This window comes from Canis lupus, chromosome 1, assembly GCF_048164855.1.
Source record: "Canis lupus baileyi chromosome 1, mCanLup2.hap1, whole genome shotgun sequence".
Classification (NCBI taxonomy): domain Eukaryota; kingdom Metazoa; phylum Chordata; class Mammalia; order Carnivora; family Canidae; genus Canis; species Canis lupus.
In genome coordinates, this window is record NC_132838.1 from 115794489 (window position 1) to 115811237 (window position 16749).

The window sequence follows — 16749 nt, forward strand, 5'->3', positions numbered from 1 at the left end:
ACCTATCCTTGGGCATATAAGCACTTGTTTCTCTAAGATACATGCCTAGGAGTAGAGTAGCTGTGTCAGAGAGCATCCTAGACAATGCCAAATTGCTTTCAACAGTTGTTTCATTGGTTTGCACAGCTGCTGTAATAAAGGCTATGTTTCTGACCATCCTTTGGGTATGAAATGGCCTCTCACACTAGTTTTAATTTGATTAGCATTGAGTTTGAGTGTCTTTTTTTTTTTTTTAATATTCCCTTTCTTTTTTCTAATCCATTTATGATAGTCACAGAGAGAGAGAGAGAGGCAGAGACACAGGCAGAGGGAGAAGCAGGCTCCATGCACCGGGAGCCCGATGTGGGATTTGATCTTGGGTCTCCAGGATCACGCCCTGAGCCAAAGGCAGGCGCCAAACCGCTGCGCCACCCAGGGATCCCGAGTTTGAGTGTCTTTTTATATGTTCTTAGGTTGATTAGTTTTGATGTTTCCTCTTCTGTGAATTGCCTGATCAGATCTTTTGCCTGCTTTTCTTTTTCTTCTTCATTTGTAGAAGTATTTAAATCCTGGAAATGATTCCTCTGTTCACTCAATGTATTGTGTCCATCTTCTTCCTGTCTGTGGGCTGCCTACTTGCTTTTTGTTTTTTAAAGATAGATTTATTTATTTATTTATTTATTTATTTATTTATTTATTTATTTATGAGAGAGAGAGAGAGAGAGAGAGAGAGAGGCAGAGACACAGGAGGAGGGAGAAGCAGGCTTCATGCCAGGACCCTCATGTGGGACTCGATCCCGGGACTCCAGGATCGCTCCCTGGGCCAAAGGCAGGCGCTAAACCACTGAGCCACCCAGGGATCCCCTGCCTACCTGCTTTTTAAAAAGCTACTTAAGTGTGCCTATGTGGCTCAGTCAGTTAAGTGTCTGACTTTGGCTCAGTCATGATCCCAGGGTCCTGCGATCTAGACCTGTGTTGGGCTCTCTGCTCAGTAGGGAACCTGCTTCTCTCTCTCTCCTTCCTGCTAGCACTTTCTCTCTTGCTATCTCTGTCTCTCAAATAGATTAGTAAAGTCTTAGAAAGATAAAATAAAAAGCTGTTGAATTTTGAAATAATTGAAGTCTCAGTTTACCTTCAGCCCAGGGTGTGATCCTGGAGACTCAGGATTGAGTCCCACGTCAGGCTCCCTGCATGGAGCCTGCTTCTCCCTCTGCCTATGTCTGTTCCTCTCTCTCTCTCTCTATGTGTGTGTCTCATGAATAAATAAATAAAATCTTTTTTAAAAATTTGAAGTCTCAGTTTATAAAAATAATATGGAAAGTTTCCATCTATTCTTTACCAAGCTTTCTCCAATTTCAAAACCAGGAAGTTGACATTGGTACAATACTATTAAATCAGCTTCAGACCTTAATTAGATTCAGATTTCATCATTTTTTACATGTACTCTTTTATTGTTGTTGTTGTTGTTGTTGTTGTTGTTGTATAGTACCATGAAATTTTGTCACTTACATGGATTCACATAAGTGCCACCACTATAAGGATACAGAATGTTCCACCACTACAAAGAAACTCCTTCATGCTATCCTCCTTTCCCCCTTAACTCCTGGCCACCACTAATCTGTTTCCCGTCACTGTACTCTTTCATTTCAAGAGTCTTACGAAATTTACCCAGAGTTTTAATGACCTTTCATAATAATTTCATAAATTTTAATGTGTTTGGATTTGTCAAAGTTGTCTTGTGTCACACGTGTGTGTGTGTGTGTGTGTGTATCTGTGTGTCTGTGTGTCTGATTTAAGAAGCCCTTCTCTCTGGCAAGATCATGAAGACATTACTTAGATTTTCTTCTTTAAATTAGAAAATATTTTTGCTTTTCACACCTAGGTCTTTAATCTGTCTGAATTGATTTTGTGAGTGTTGAAAGATACAGATCTATTTTTATAGATTTCTAAATGTATCACCATCAGACTTGGCACCATTCACCGAGTAATTCATCACTTTCCCAAATTTACAATGCCACCTCTCCTATTTTGGTTTCATTACATGCCTGGATCAATGTCTGAACTCTCTGTTTTGTTCCGTTGCTGTATTTGCTTAATCCTGCACCAATATCAGACTGTTCTAATTTCCTATAGATTTATAGTTAAGTCTTAGTGTCTGGTAGGGTAAGTCCTCCTGTCTTATTCTTGTCTTTGTAGCTTTAGCCCAGTGGGATTGTGCAATCAGCATTTTATAAAGTATTTTATAAAATCTTAAAGTATCTTGTCAGGATTTTGTTGTAGTTGCATTGAATTTATATATTCATTAATATATATGTATTAATAATTAATTTGGAGAAAATTGACATATTTCACAATATTAAGTCTTTCTCTTAGTGTGGTGTCTTCTTTCACTTATTTATTAATACATCTTTAATACTCCCCTTGCTAGGTTTTATAATTTATAATGCAAATATACATATTTCTTTAAATTTATACATGGGCTTATTTTTTTGTTGTTGTCTTGAGAATTATGGTTTTTCTATTTTTTATTTTTTAAAAGATTTTATTTATTTATTTATTCATGAGAGACACAGAGAGAGAGGCAGAGACAGAGGTAGAGGGAGAGGCAGGGTCCTCACAGGGAGCCTGATGTGGGACTTGATCCCTGGACCCTGAGGTCATGCCCTGAATTGAAGGCAGACGCTCAACTGCTGAGCCACCCAGGCATCCTGAGAATTGTGTTTTTAAAAACTAATTTTTTTTTTTTGTTAAAATGTGTAAGTAAAGTTCATTTCATCATAATGATCATATACACCACAACCTTGATGAGTGGTTTAATTAATTCCATAATTTGTCCTATGTATATTCTTTGGAGTTTTACATATAAACAACTGTTTCATCTATTTATTTCGCCTTTTTTTTTTTTTTTTTTTTTGCTTTGTTGGTCATGTCTATTGTATGTATTATGTCTGAACTTCTATTTAATATTTCTTTCTATTCTTACATTGGACTTATTTTACTATTCTTATTCCAGTTTTTTGAGATGTATGCTTACCATTATTACTTTTTAGGCTTCCTTCTTTCCTAATATAAGTATTTGAGACTATACATTTCCTTTTCTTCTTTTTTTTTAAGATTTAATTTTTAAGAAATCTCCACACCCAGCATGATGCTTGAACTTACAACCTCAAGACCAAGAGTCATGTCGTCCACCGACTGAGTCAGCCAGGCTCCCCATTTCCTTCTATTCTTAACACAAATTTGCAACTTCTGTTCCACCTCTAAATCCTGACTTATGGCACCTTGAGCCCATAAGGCTGGTATTTACCACTATTTCTCCACTGCTGTAGTTACAGTGTTGGGAGTGCTTTTTAACAACAAAAAAATCCTTACCCCCCTCTTTTTATTGCAGGTGTTTTTTTTTTTGGTTTTTTTTTTGTTTTGTTTTGTTTTTTTGTTTTTTTTTTTATAGCGTAAACTCTCTACTCCAACCAACTTCTGGTTACTTTTGGGAGGTTTTCAGTGACTTGAAGTAATTATTTGTTGTATTGTATCCAGTTTTATCATGGTTTTCTGCAGAAAACAAATTCTGTGACCAATTCAACCTGCTACCATTTTCAGAAGTAGGTTTCATCTTATATGTTTTTGAATTGACATTTGGAAATTACTTGAAAATTACAGGAAATTTGCAAGAATAAAAATAGTACAAAGAACACCGTTAGAGACACCTGGGTGGCTCAGCGGTTAAGCATCTGCCTTTGGCCCTGGGTGTGATCCTGGAGTCCCGAGATCAAGTCCCACATCAGGCTCCTTGCATAGAGCCTGCTTCTCCCTCTGTATATGTCTCTGCCTCTCTCTCTATGTCTCTCATGAATAAATAAATAAAATCTTAAAAAGAACATCTTTATATCCTCTACATATACACTTATGTCTAAATATATACGGCATATATGTTATTATCAAATGGCATTGGGGCACCTGGCTGGCTCACAGTAAAGCATGCAAGTCTTGATCTTGGGGTTGTGATTTTGAGCCCCATGTTGGGTGTAGTGATTATATAAAAATAAAATCTTAGGGATCCCTGGGTGGCGCAGCGGTTTGGCGCCTGCCTTTGGCCCAGGGCGCGATCCTGGAGACCCGGGATCGAATCCCACATCGGGCTCCCGGTGCATGGAGCCTGCTTCTCCCTCTGCCTGTGTCTCTGCCTCTCTCTCTCTCTCTCTGTGACTATCATGAATAAATAAATAAAATCTTTAAAAAATAAAATAAAATAAAATCTTAAAAAAATAAATAAAATGGCATCATAAAATCACCTATTAATATTTTATATTTGCTTATCATATGCATGTTCTCCCTTTTCCTTTCCTCCTCTCAATATGTATGTATATATATGTAATATATATCCAAATAGTATATACTTATGTATATGTATAAGTGTGTGTGTGTGTAGGTTCATATGTACATGTTTGTTTTTTTTTGTTTTTTTTTTTTTAATATTTTTTTTAATTTTTTTATTTATTTATGATAGTCACAGAGAGAGAGAGAGGCAGAGACACAGGCAGAGGGAGAAGCAGGCTCCATGCACCGGGAGCCCGATGTGGGAATCGATCCCGGGTCTCCAGGATCGCGCCCTGGGCCAAAGGCAGGCGCCAAACCGCTGCGCCACCCAGGGATCCCTGTACATGTTTGTTAAAAGGTTTTCTAAGAAGGGCAGTATTCTCATTTAGCCAGTTATCAACTTCAGTCAATTTAACTTTGATACAGTAATTTTATCTAATATCTACTTCTCATATTATAATTTTGTCAACAGATGCAGTAATGTCTTTTTACTCTCCAGAAAATGATAATCTGGGTTTCAGTAGTGCATTTATATGTCATGTCTATTTAATCTCCCTTAATATAGATCATTTCAATAATCTTTCTTTGTCTTTTATGACACTGACATGTAAGATATGCATTCTTACAGTTTTTAAACAACTTCATTGAGATATAACTTATATACATAAAATCTAGTTATTGTAAGTGTACAGTTGCATTATTTTTGGTAAAAGTTTTTTGTTGTATGATCATTACTTCCATTTAGCTTTTGAATATACTGTCATCCCTAAAAGCTCTGTTATGCCCATTTGCATCTATCCCTCCTCCTACCTGAGCTCTAGGGAACCCCCTTGATATGCTGTCTCTATAGATTTGCTGTTTCTGGACATATTCTATACATGACATCATAAAATATATAGTCTTTTGTATCTGGCATAATATTTTTGAGGTTCATCCAAGCTGTGGCATATATCAGTAATCCATTCCTTTTTTTCTTTTTTTCTTTTCTGAGAGAGAGTGCTCATGTGTGTGCCTGGGGAGAGAGAGAGAGAGGGAGAATCCCAAGCAGGCTCCATGCTCAGCAGAGAGCTGGAGGCAGGGCTGATCCCATGATCTTGAGATCATGACCTGAGCTGAAGTCAAGCGTGAGAAGCTTAACCAACTGAGCCACCCTGGTGGCCCAGTTATCTGTTCATTTTTATTGCCATATAATATTCCATTGTATGGGCAGCCCTGGTGGCGCAGCGGTTTAGCACCGCCTGCAGCCTGGGGTGTGATCCTGGGGACCTTGGATCGAGTCCCACATCGGGCTCCCTGCATGGAGCCTGCTTCTCTCTCTGCCTGTTCCTCTGCCCCTCTCTCTCTGTGTGTCTCTATGAACAAATAAATAAAATCTTTAAAAAAAATATTCCATTGTATGGACATAGCACATTTTGTTTACCCATTCACAGGTTGATGAATATATGGGTTGTGTCCACTTTTTGGCTATTGTGACTAGCACTGCTAAAAACAATCATGTACCAGTCTTAATGTGGGCATACATTTTTATTTTTGGATAGATTTCTCTCTATTTTACACCAGTAGATGTAAAATTTCTGGATTGTGTGATATGTTTATATTTGGAGAAACTGCAAAATTATTTTCCATAGCGGCTTTACATTTCTATTAGTATTTCTATTTTATATTTTTGTTTTCTGTTTTTATATTTTCTATTAGCAGTGTGTTTCTTTACATCCTTATCAGCACTTGGAATTGTCTTTAATTTTGATTACAGACATTCTAGTGGGTGTATGGTATTTCATTGTGGTTTTAATTTGCATTTCCCTAATAACTAATGATGATTTTTTAAAAATATTTTGTTTATTTGAGAGAGAAGAGAGGGAGAGCACAAGAAGGGGGAGGAGTAGAGGGAGAAGCAGACCGCCTACTGAGCTGGGAGCCTAACTTGGGGCTCAATCACAGGACCCTGAGATCATGATCTGAGCCGAAGGCAGATGCTTAACCCACTGAGCCACCCAGATGCCCCATATTGATCTTTTTATATGCCAAGTAATACTTTGCATGTCTCTTTAGTGAATAGCTATTCAGTTCTTTTGCCCCATTTTTAAATTGGATTGTTTTGTCTTCTTTTTTTTTTAATTTTTATTTATTTATGATAGTCACAGAGAGAGAGAGAGAGAGAGAGAGAGAGAGAGGCAGAGACATAGGCAGAGGGAGAAGCAGGCTCCATGCACCGGGAGCCTGATGTGGGATTCGATCCCGGGTCTCCAGGATCGCGCCCCGGGCCAAAGGCAGGCACCAAACCGCTGCGCCACCCAGGGATCCCTGTTTTGTCTTCTTTATGAGTTGTAAGAGTTTTTCATATATTGTAGACACAGTCCTATATCAGATATATGGTTTTCACATACTTTGAACTCTATAAAATCAAGTTTCAGAAAAAACACAAGTCTGGGACTTGTCTTTTCATTGTCTTCATGGTGTCTTTTCAAGCATAAAAGTTTTAAACTTCAGTGATGTTCAATTTAACAAAAATTTGAATGGATCATGCTTTTGGGTGGTATAACTAAGAAGTTTTTGTCTTTTGTTTAGACTATTTGGTTTGTTCATATTTAATATAGTTATTGATATGATTTAAGTGCCATTTTGCTCTTTGTTCTTTATATGCTTCATGTTTTTTTTATTCCCCTACCTTCCTTTTGGCACATATATATAATTTTTGTAGTTATTTTCTTAATTCAGCTCTAGGAATTAAACATGCATCTAATTTAGCATAATCTAATTAATACTAACTTAGTTCCAGTAAAATATATATATTATAAAGCCCATAATATGGTGTTATAGTTACATCCTTTTCTAATAATCTTATGCGTTTCAGAGAAATTAAGAGAAGGAAGGAGAAAAATAGACATATGCAGTCTGTTATATTTACCCAGATACTTACCAGTTTTACCCAGTTTTGGTGGTCCTCATTTGTTCCTGTGAATTTGAGTTAGTGTCTGGTGTCATTTCTCTTCAGCCCGAAAGACTTATTTAATATTTCTTATAAGGTATGTTTGCTAGCAACAGATACTCTCTGAGTACCTGTTAATCGGTGAATATCTGTATCAATTTCATTTTTGAAGGACAGTTTCGTGAGAATAGAATTCCTCCTTAGTAGCTTTATCACCTTTATTTCAGCCCTTTGAATAAATCATTCTACCGCCTTTTTGTCTCCATTGTCTCTGATGAGAAGTTAGCACTAATCATATTGTTTCCTCCTGTGCATGTTGAATCATTTTTCTTTTGCTGCTTTCAAACTTTTCTCTTTTGTCTTTTTTTCTGATTGTCAACACCTTGGCCATGATGTGTTTCTCTGGGGTTCTCTATGTTTTTCTTGCAGTTTTTTGAGCTTCTTTGATTTGCAGACTAATGTTTTATATCAGTTTTCAGACTTTTTAGTTATTATTTCTTCAGACATTTTTTTCTGCTCTCTTTGTCTTTTCTTTTGTGCATTCCCATTATGCATGGATTGGTTTATCTGATGGTGTTCCACAGGTTTCTGGGGCTCTTTGCTTTTCTTTGATCTTTCTTTCACCTGTGTTTCAGTTTAGGTAATTTCTATTGATTTATCTTCAACTTCATTGGTTCTGTTGCAAACTCAAATATGCTGTTGTAACTTCCTAGTAATTTTGTAATTTTGATTATTTTACTTTTTAATTCCAGAGTTTCCTTTTAATAGTTTTTATTTTCTATTGAGATTTTTGTATTTAAGTTATTGTACTTTAAGTTTTTACATGTTTCCTTTAGCTCTTTTTTTTTTCCTTTAGCTCTTTAAATATATTCATAATATCAGCTTTGAACTCTTCCCTGCCCCCCCTCCCCCAGTAAATCAACATCTGGGCCACCCAGCAACAGTTTCTATTGTCTGCATTTTTTTCTCTCAGTATGGGTCATGCTTTCCTGTTTCTTTGGAAACTGGATATTTTAGATACTATGTTGTAGCCCTCTAGAAGCTGATGAAGTTTCCTGCCTAGATATTGTTGTTGCCACTTTTAGTAACTTTTCTAGACTAAATACTGGAATATGTTTTCTCTGGGAAGGTGATGTTTCCATTTGATTTGCTATTCTATTCTTGTATTTTTAATCCTGGCTTCCTGATTTCAACCTGTGTCTGCAGAGCTTAGTGATATGCAACAATTAACAATAGGTTGTGTTCAAAGACTTTGAGCCAGTCAGGCTTCCTACCTCTGCCAGGGGATAAATATGTGGGTTAGGGAGCTCATTCAGAGTTCACATAAGTTTCCAAGTCTTGTCTGGCTTTTTACTGTCTACTGATCCCTCTGTTTTTTCCTCTGTATCTGGTTATAGCCTCTGTGTCAGGCAGGGTTTTGTGCACAGCTCCCATCCATCTCCCCTGCTTTTGCAAAAACAGTCTTCTAGTCAGCCAGCGTTGTGCTGAGAGTTTATCAAGCACCCCCCTGGCTTTCTCACCTTCAGGTTTTCCCCTGCTGCATTTCTGGTGGCCTACCAGTCTTTTTGGGGGGAGGTCCCCAACCAAGACTACAATCCCAGATAGTGGTCATCGGTGGCCTTCTCTGTTCATTTACCACCTATATCACATTTACTGACAGTTCCACCCATCATTGGTTTCTCACCTTCTACTCAAATCAAGGTGACTGCCCCATAGCAGCAACAGAACTCATCGTTTTATGGCCTGTCCTAGTATAACTACCATACCAACCAAGCTAGGGGATTGGAAGGGTGAGAGCAGCTCCAGGCAATAATGTTACAGATTCCCACTTTTCTTATCTGGAGTTCAGTGTTTTTCATGAATAAATGCTTCTCAGTTTATTGTTATGTTTTTGATTGATTTCTGGAACTAAACTTTTTACTCTGTCAGTGAAAATAAGTTTTGGAATGAATTTTCTATATTGCAACAGTACAAGGATGCAAAAACTTTTTCTTTTTTTTTTTTTTTTTAATTTTTTATTTATTTATGATAGTCACACACAGAGAGAGAGAGAGAGGCAGAGAGAGAAGCAGGCTCCATGCACCGGGAGCCCGACGTGGGACTCGATCCCGGGTCTCCAGGATCGCGCCCTGGGCCAAAGGCAGGCGCCAAACCGCTGCGCCACCCAGGGATCCCAAAACTTTTTCTATAAGGGGCCACACAGTAAATATTTTAAGCTTTCCAGGTCACATGCAGTCTATTGCCCCATTGATTGGATATTTATTTATTTCTCTTTCTTTCTTTACTCCTTAGAAAGGTACAATCCTTTGTTTACCTGGTGGGCCATAAAAAAAAAAAACAGGTTGTGGGCTGAATTTGGCCTACCTGACAAGTTTGTTAATTCTTGTAATTAAAAATATAGTGTATAAAGTAAAATGAGAAATAGCTCTTTTTAGTCACTGGGTGACTCAGTGGTTGAGGGTCTGCCTTTGGCTCGGGTTGTGATCCCAGGGTCTTGGGATTGGGTCCTGCATCAGGCTCCCCTCAGGGAGCTTGTTTCTCCTTCTGCCTATGTCTCTGCCTCTCTCTCTGTGTCTCTCATGAATAAATAAATAAAATCTTTAAAAAATAGTTCTTTTTTATAGATGCAAGGATGTCTGAATGGGAGACAGGTTGTGATGTAAATATATTGTGAATAGCCAATGAGCAAAGCAAAATGGCACAGGCAACCCAACCCATAGCTAGTCTGACTAAAAAATATTGTTTCTTCGGCAGGATCAAAGCTAAACATTCAGCTTTGTCCCCACTGCCCCCTGGCATTCACTAGTCAGCAAGGCCTCAGCCAGCATGTGTGGTTCAGTCACCTGCTGCAGCTCTTCTCAAGTTTACATGCAGGAAATCATCTCCATCCAGGGAAACACTATCCAGAAGATCAGAAACAGCAGCCAAAGCAGCTCTTTGGTCAGACCTGCTTGAGTGACAAAACAGAAATTCAAGAGGCAGAAGACCCCAAGCTCTTGTCTGGGAGAAGAGTAAGCAAAAGCATCACTTCAGAGGTATTCTCCAGCCTACTGCAAGAACAGCCAGTAAGGTCCAAGCAAGACAACACAGTAATGGACCTAGGGCCCAGCCTAGGCCAGAGGACAGCGCTTGAGGAAACAGACAAAATGTTGCACGGTGTAGAAGTCTCAGGATTTGGAGCTATCAAATATGGGGAATTTGGGCTAGGCTTTTTGAAGGAGCCAAAACTGCTCAGCCTCCAGAAGATGGGCGCAGGGGAGACACCTTACATGTACACTGAGTGGAAACAGAGCTTTAGCAAAAGGTCAATCCTCATCAAAAACCAGAAGATACCCTCTGGGGAAAACCCTTATGTGTGCAAGGAATGTGGACGAGGCTTTACCTGGAAGTCAAACCTTATCACACACCAGAGGACACACTCAGGGGAGAAACCTTATGTGTGCAAGGAGTGTGGACGAGGCTTTACTTGGAAGTCAAACCTCTTCACACATCAGAGGACACATTCAGGGGTCAAGCCGTATGTGTGCAAGGAATGTGGGCAGAGCTTTAGCCTGAAGTCAAACCTTATCACACACCAGAGGGCACACTCTGGGGAGAAGCCTTATGTTTGCAGGGAGTGTGGGCATGGCTTTCGCCAGCATTCCCATCTCATCAGACATAAGAGGACACATTCGGGAGAGAAACCTTATGTTTGCAGGGAGTGTGACCAGAGCTTTAGCCAGAAGTCACACCTCATTAGACACTTAAGGACCCACACAGGAGAGAAGCCTTACATATGCACAGAATGTGGGCGCCATTTTAGCTGGAAATCAAACCTCAAGACACATCAAAGAACACACTCAGGGGTTAAACCTTATGTATGCCTTGAGTGTGGGCAGCGCTTTAGCCTAAAGTCAAACCTCAACAAACACCAGAGGTCACACACAGGGGAGAAGCCATTTGTGTGCAGGGAATGTGGACGAGGCTTTACCCGGAAATCAACCCTGATCACACACCAGAGGACACATTCAGGGGAAAAGCCATTTGTGTGCAGGGAGTGTGGGCGAGGCTTTAATGATAAGTCAACCCTCATCGCACACCAGAGAACACATTCAGGGGAAAAGCCTTTCATATGCAGGGAGTGTGGTAAAAGGTTTAGCCAGAAACCAAACTTATTTAGGCACAGGAGAGCACACTCAGGTAGTATACCCTTTGTGTGCAGGGAGTGTGGGCAAGGCTTTTGTGATAAGTTAACTCTCATCACACACCAGAAGGCACACTCAGGGGGGAAGCCTCATGTGTGCAGGGAATGTGGGCAAGGCTTCAGCCGGCAGTCACACCTTATTCGACATCAGAGGATACATTCGGGAGAGAAGCCTTATATTTGTAGGAAGTGTGAGCGAGGCTTTAGTCGGAAATCAAACCTCATCAGACATCAGAGGACACACCCAGGATAGGAACCTTCTATGTACAAGTATAGTGAAATCTTTAGCCAAGACTCCTATTTCATGAGATGCCCAAAGTCACACTTAGGGCTGTGGCTTTAGTAATAAGTCAGCCATTGCCAGGCACCAAAATAGAGACATTTTATGAGTGACAGGAGTGTTCAGGAGCCTAATAGTAAAAGTCAACATCTCCAATCCATGTGAAGGAGAACTGCTGGCTCATTTTCAGGAGCTCTGGCTTTTCCTAGTGGGGATGATGGGTTGTGGAAGATCTGTCAGGTAACTTGTTGGAGGGGGCACTTCTAAGTAGGCTGAAATTAGGGAATGGAGACCATTCTATCATCTTCCAAGAACACTTGAACACTCTTTACATAGTAGCCTGATATTAGAGAAACAGCAATACTAGAGAGCATCTCTTAATGTCTGTCTTATATTTTTAGAACAAGAGACTTGACAGAAACTATGGCTGATTTAGTTTCCCAGAGATGACCTAGCAAAGTCAGCATCAGGGAGAGTTTGGGAGATGGTGAATTCATGTGAACAGAGATGTTGCATGGGTAGAAGAAGGTTTTATTATGGAAAGGGCTGACTGGTGAGAAAGATTGTGACTATCCTAGCTCTAGGTTTTGGGAAGGGGTGTCCATTTTTGCTTGTTTCCTGGGGCTCTCTTTTGTTTCCAGGTTGAGTCCATACTGAAGATATTTTTATTTACCGGTGTAGAAATGTATTATATGCTTTCATAAAGAAAACACCCTTACATATACAGAAATAGAAAATGAAATTACTTTCTATTCTTCTTTGAATTGCCATAATATATCCCACAGGTAATTCTTTGGTTTAAATCTTTCCAACCATTATAAAATATATGATTTTTCTGGTTGGGAGTACTCTTTTTTTGAGAATGGCAGTGTCCCACAAATTAATTTATAATTCTGAGTCAAGGCCCAATTTTTTTTTTTCATGGAACTTGACTAAATGATTCTGAGTTTTATTTGGAAAGTAGAATTTTGAGATTTTGAGAAACTGTATAATAACTTGTCTTTTTATCTGTGGACAGGTATTTAGAGTAGAACCATATAAAAATAGGAAAAACCTCACTTGTATATGAGTATTTAGAAAGTGATGAAACAATTTCTTTCTTTTTTTTTTGTTTGTTGATGAAGCACAATTTCAAGTTATGAAAATAGTAAGTACAATATTCAGTGTTTGGGTGATTGGCTCTCAACTTAGGGAAAAAGAAACATAGGTCCCAAAGTCTCAATATCCAAAGTTAGAGTTAGGAAATCAAATAATATATAGTAGTTCAAATAATATGAGGTGCATACATTTTATAAAATTTTATTTTATTTTTTAATTTTAAGTAGGCTCCATGCCTAACTTGGGGCTTGAACTTATGATCCTGAGATTAAGAGTCACATGCTCACCTAACTCAGCTAGGCACCCCAAGGTGTGGGTGTCTTAGTTTTTGTTCAAAATCTAAGTTTGAGTGGAGTATGCAGAACCTGGTGAAAAATTATGAAATACTATCCTAGATGGAGCAGCTGGCATGGTTTCCCCTTCTCATTCCTTCCCATGTTAAATCCTGGCCTGCTATTATTTCTCCTTCTCAATAGAAAAATACTTTTAGAGTTTTAATCTCTTTGCATCTTAGAATATAATTATTTTTTTCTATAAAAATGTCACAAAAATAAGGATTCCCAAAGAAAGTATGTATCTTTCACTGTTTTTTTTTTAACTTTAAGAAGAAATATTTCAGTTTCAATGTAATTGGTCTATAAATCCAAACGATTTTGCCTTAAATTATATAAAATTCTCAACAAGAAAAAAATAGAGCACTACTCATATCTGAAGATACAAATAGATTCAAAGAGACTCAAACCTGGGGAGACATTTATATAGAACAGCAACCAAACAGAGACTGGAAATGCTAGAAAGATGCCCCATATTTGGCCCTCCCTAGCCCCCACCTATACTGATTCCTTTTTCTTTTTAAGACTTTATTTAGGGGATCCCTGGGTGGTTCGGCGGTTGGCTCCTGCCTTTGGCCCAGGGCGCGATCCTGGAGTCCCGGGATCGGGTCCCACGTCGGCCTCCCGGCATGGAGCCTGCTTCTCCCTCCTCCTGTGTCTCTGCCTCTCTCTCTCTCTCTCTCAAATAAAAATAAATATTTAAAAGAAAGACTTTATTTATTTATTAATGAGAGACACAGAGAGAGGCAGAGACACATGCAGAGGGAGAAGCAGGCTCCTTGCAGGGAGCGCAAGGTGGAACTCGATCCTGGGACTCTGGGACCACGCCCTGAGCTGAAGGCCAATGCTCAACCACTGAACCAGCCAGGCTTCCCACCTATACTGATTCTTAAACCTGCATGAGATCCTCTGCTTAGAACTTCTCAGAAGAGACGAAATTGGAACAGGTAACCTGAGTTCTCCACGTGGGCCTAGCATTAAAACCTCTGTGCATCCTAGAAGCTGATTAGGAGACAAGCACCAGATGGTATTCATATATGTGGATCTTCAAAATCTTGTGGTTTTATTATTTTTTTCCGCTCTATCTGGACTAGCTATCTACCATTGCCCCATATTTCATATCCTGAGATAATAGCTTTAGATGTTTAAAAAAAAAAACAGAAAAAAATGCCCAAGCTCAACCACTGCCCATCCTACCACTCTTATGCTTTAAGTAATAGACTATATACTGCATGGAGAAAATTTTGAAAAGATGATGAACAGCATGAGACAATATCATGTCAAGTCCAGAAGCCTGTTATGGTCACCATTGAAATCTGTTTCAAAAGAGGGGTGGCAGGGGCGCCTGGCTGGCTCAGTCAGGTAAAGCATGGGTCTCTTGATTCGGGATCATGAGTTTGAGCCCCACGTTGGATGTAGAGATTACTTAAGAAAAAAAAAGAAAAGAGGTGGCAGTAAGTTTTAATATAACTATTCTATTTTAACTTATTATGGATCAGTGTTTCTGAGTGTGGTTAGAGGACGTTTGGGAGCCCTTTCATGTGATCCACATGGTCAAAAAAAATTTCATTATAACACTAAGACATAATTTGCTCTTTTCTGTTGTGCTGAAATTTGCACTGATTGTACAAAGGCAATGGTGGGTAAATCTGCTGGGCCTTTAGCTTGAATTGGGACAGTGTTATTAAACTCCTTTACCACCACACACTTGTAAAAACAGGCGAGTTCCCACTTACAAATGTTCTTCATAAAACAGTTAAAATTAGTTTTGATAACTTGATCCTAAGTACAAGATTTTTAAATTATAGTTTTATTTTGAGATTATTTTATTTTATTTATTTATTTTTTAAGAGTTTATTTATTTATTCATGAAAGCCACACGGAGAGAGAGGCAGAGACCTAGGCAGAGGGAGAAGCAGGCTTCCTGCAAGGAGCCCGATGTGGGACTTGATCCTGGATCCTGGGATCATGCTCTGAGCCGAAGACAGACGCTCAACCACTGAACCACTCAGGCGCCCCTTATTTTGAGATAATTTTAGATTCATCCATTTGTAAAAAAATTATGTAGAGAGACCCCATGAGCTCTTTGCTAAATTTATCCCAATGGTAATGTCTTGCAGAACTATCATATTACAACCAGGATATTAAAATGCACATAAAGTTTTCCTTCATGCTGAAGTATCAAGTTGTTTCCAGGAAATGCGCTTTTATGATTGAGTGGTGAGCTGAATTAGCCCCCTTTTTATGAACACCAATTTTATTTGAAAGAATAACTGACACATTTTGGATAAGAAGATAAAGACTTGTATGTTTGGTAAACATTTTGTTAAGAATGAAGTGATTTATAAAAACTGACAGTAAAGAAAACTAGTAGTAATTTTTGTTAATTTGACTTTCAAACAAAAAATTAGTGTATTGAGGGGATCCTTGGGTGACTTGACAGTTTGACGCCTGCCTTCGGCCCAGGGCGTGATCCTGAAGTCCCGGGATCGAGTCCCACATCGGGCTCCCTGCATGGATCCTGCTTCTCCCCTGCCTGTGTCTCTGCCTCTCTCTCTCTATGTCTCTTATGAATAATAAAATATTTTTAAAAATTAACATATTGAAAAACAAGCATCTATCACCATGAACTTGACAGTGTTCTAATACTTAGTCTTTTGTGATGAGATTGCTGATGTTACTAATGAATGTGATTTTGTAATACCATCTAATGAAATATGTCAGTATTTGGAAGATCTGCCTAACTCATTGAACCAGTATTTTCCAAATGATTACTGTGTGATGGTGCAAAATCATCTGTGGCAATATTATAAAGTATAAGATAGACAAATGGATTTTAATTTGAGAGACTGAGGCTAGGGGTATCGGCTGGCTTATTTAGTCAGTGGAGCATGTGGCTCTTGATCTTGGAGTTGTGAGTTCAAGACCACTTTGTGGATAGAGGTTACTTAAAAAAATACAAAAAATTAAAATTAATACCAATCTTTTTAAAAAAAAGGACAGAGAGATAAAGGCCAGATTCCACATTACAGTAACTTTAAGAAATTACCAATTGTTGATTTTTGGTGTGGTATTAAAGAATAATATTGACAAATATCTGAAAAGGCCATTAAATACTTCTTCATTTTTAAATTGTGCCTGTATGAGGCCAGGTTTTCTTTTTTTTTTTTTTTTTTAATTTTTTTAACTTTTATTTATTTATGATAGTCACAGAGAGAGAGAGAGACGCAGAGACACAGGCAGAGGGAGAAGCAGGCTCCATGCACCGGGAGCCCGACGTGGGACTCGATCCCGGGTCTCCAGGATCACGCCCTGGGCCAAAGGCAGGCGCCAAACCGCTGCGCCACCCAGGGATCCCGAGGCCAGGTTTTCTTTATTTATCTCAGCAGATTAAATGTAAGAGCACATAGGGGCACCTGGGTGGCTCAGTTGGTTAAGTGTCCAACTCTTGATTCCAGCTCAGGTCATGACCTCAGGGTTGTGAGATCAAGCCCCAAGTCAGGCTCCAGCTGTGTGTGGAGTATGCTTGGGATTCTCTCTCCCTCTACCCTTTTCCCCACCCTATAAATAAGTAAGTAAGTAAGTAAATAGATAAATAAATAAATAAATAAATGCAAGAGCACATATAAAA

General features: G+C 38.9%; 1 protein-coding gene across 2 annotated transcripts in view; it reads left to right on the forward strand.

Annotated features, from left to right (window-relative positions):
* Positions 1-16749, forward strand: part of ZNF875 (zinc finger protein 875) — a 28471-nt gene extending 11722 nt beyond the window's left edge. For both annotated transcript variants that reach the window (XM_072834385.1, XM_072834438.1), the window contains 2 exons: positions 9980-16270; positions 16485-16749. In XM_072834385.1, the coding sequence (XP_072690486.1) occupies positions 9980-11661 (1682 nt within the window). In that variant the 3' untranslated portion in view covers positions 11662-16270; positions 16485-16749. The remainder of the gene's footprint in view (positions 1-9979; positions 16271-16484) is intronic.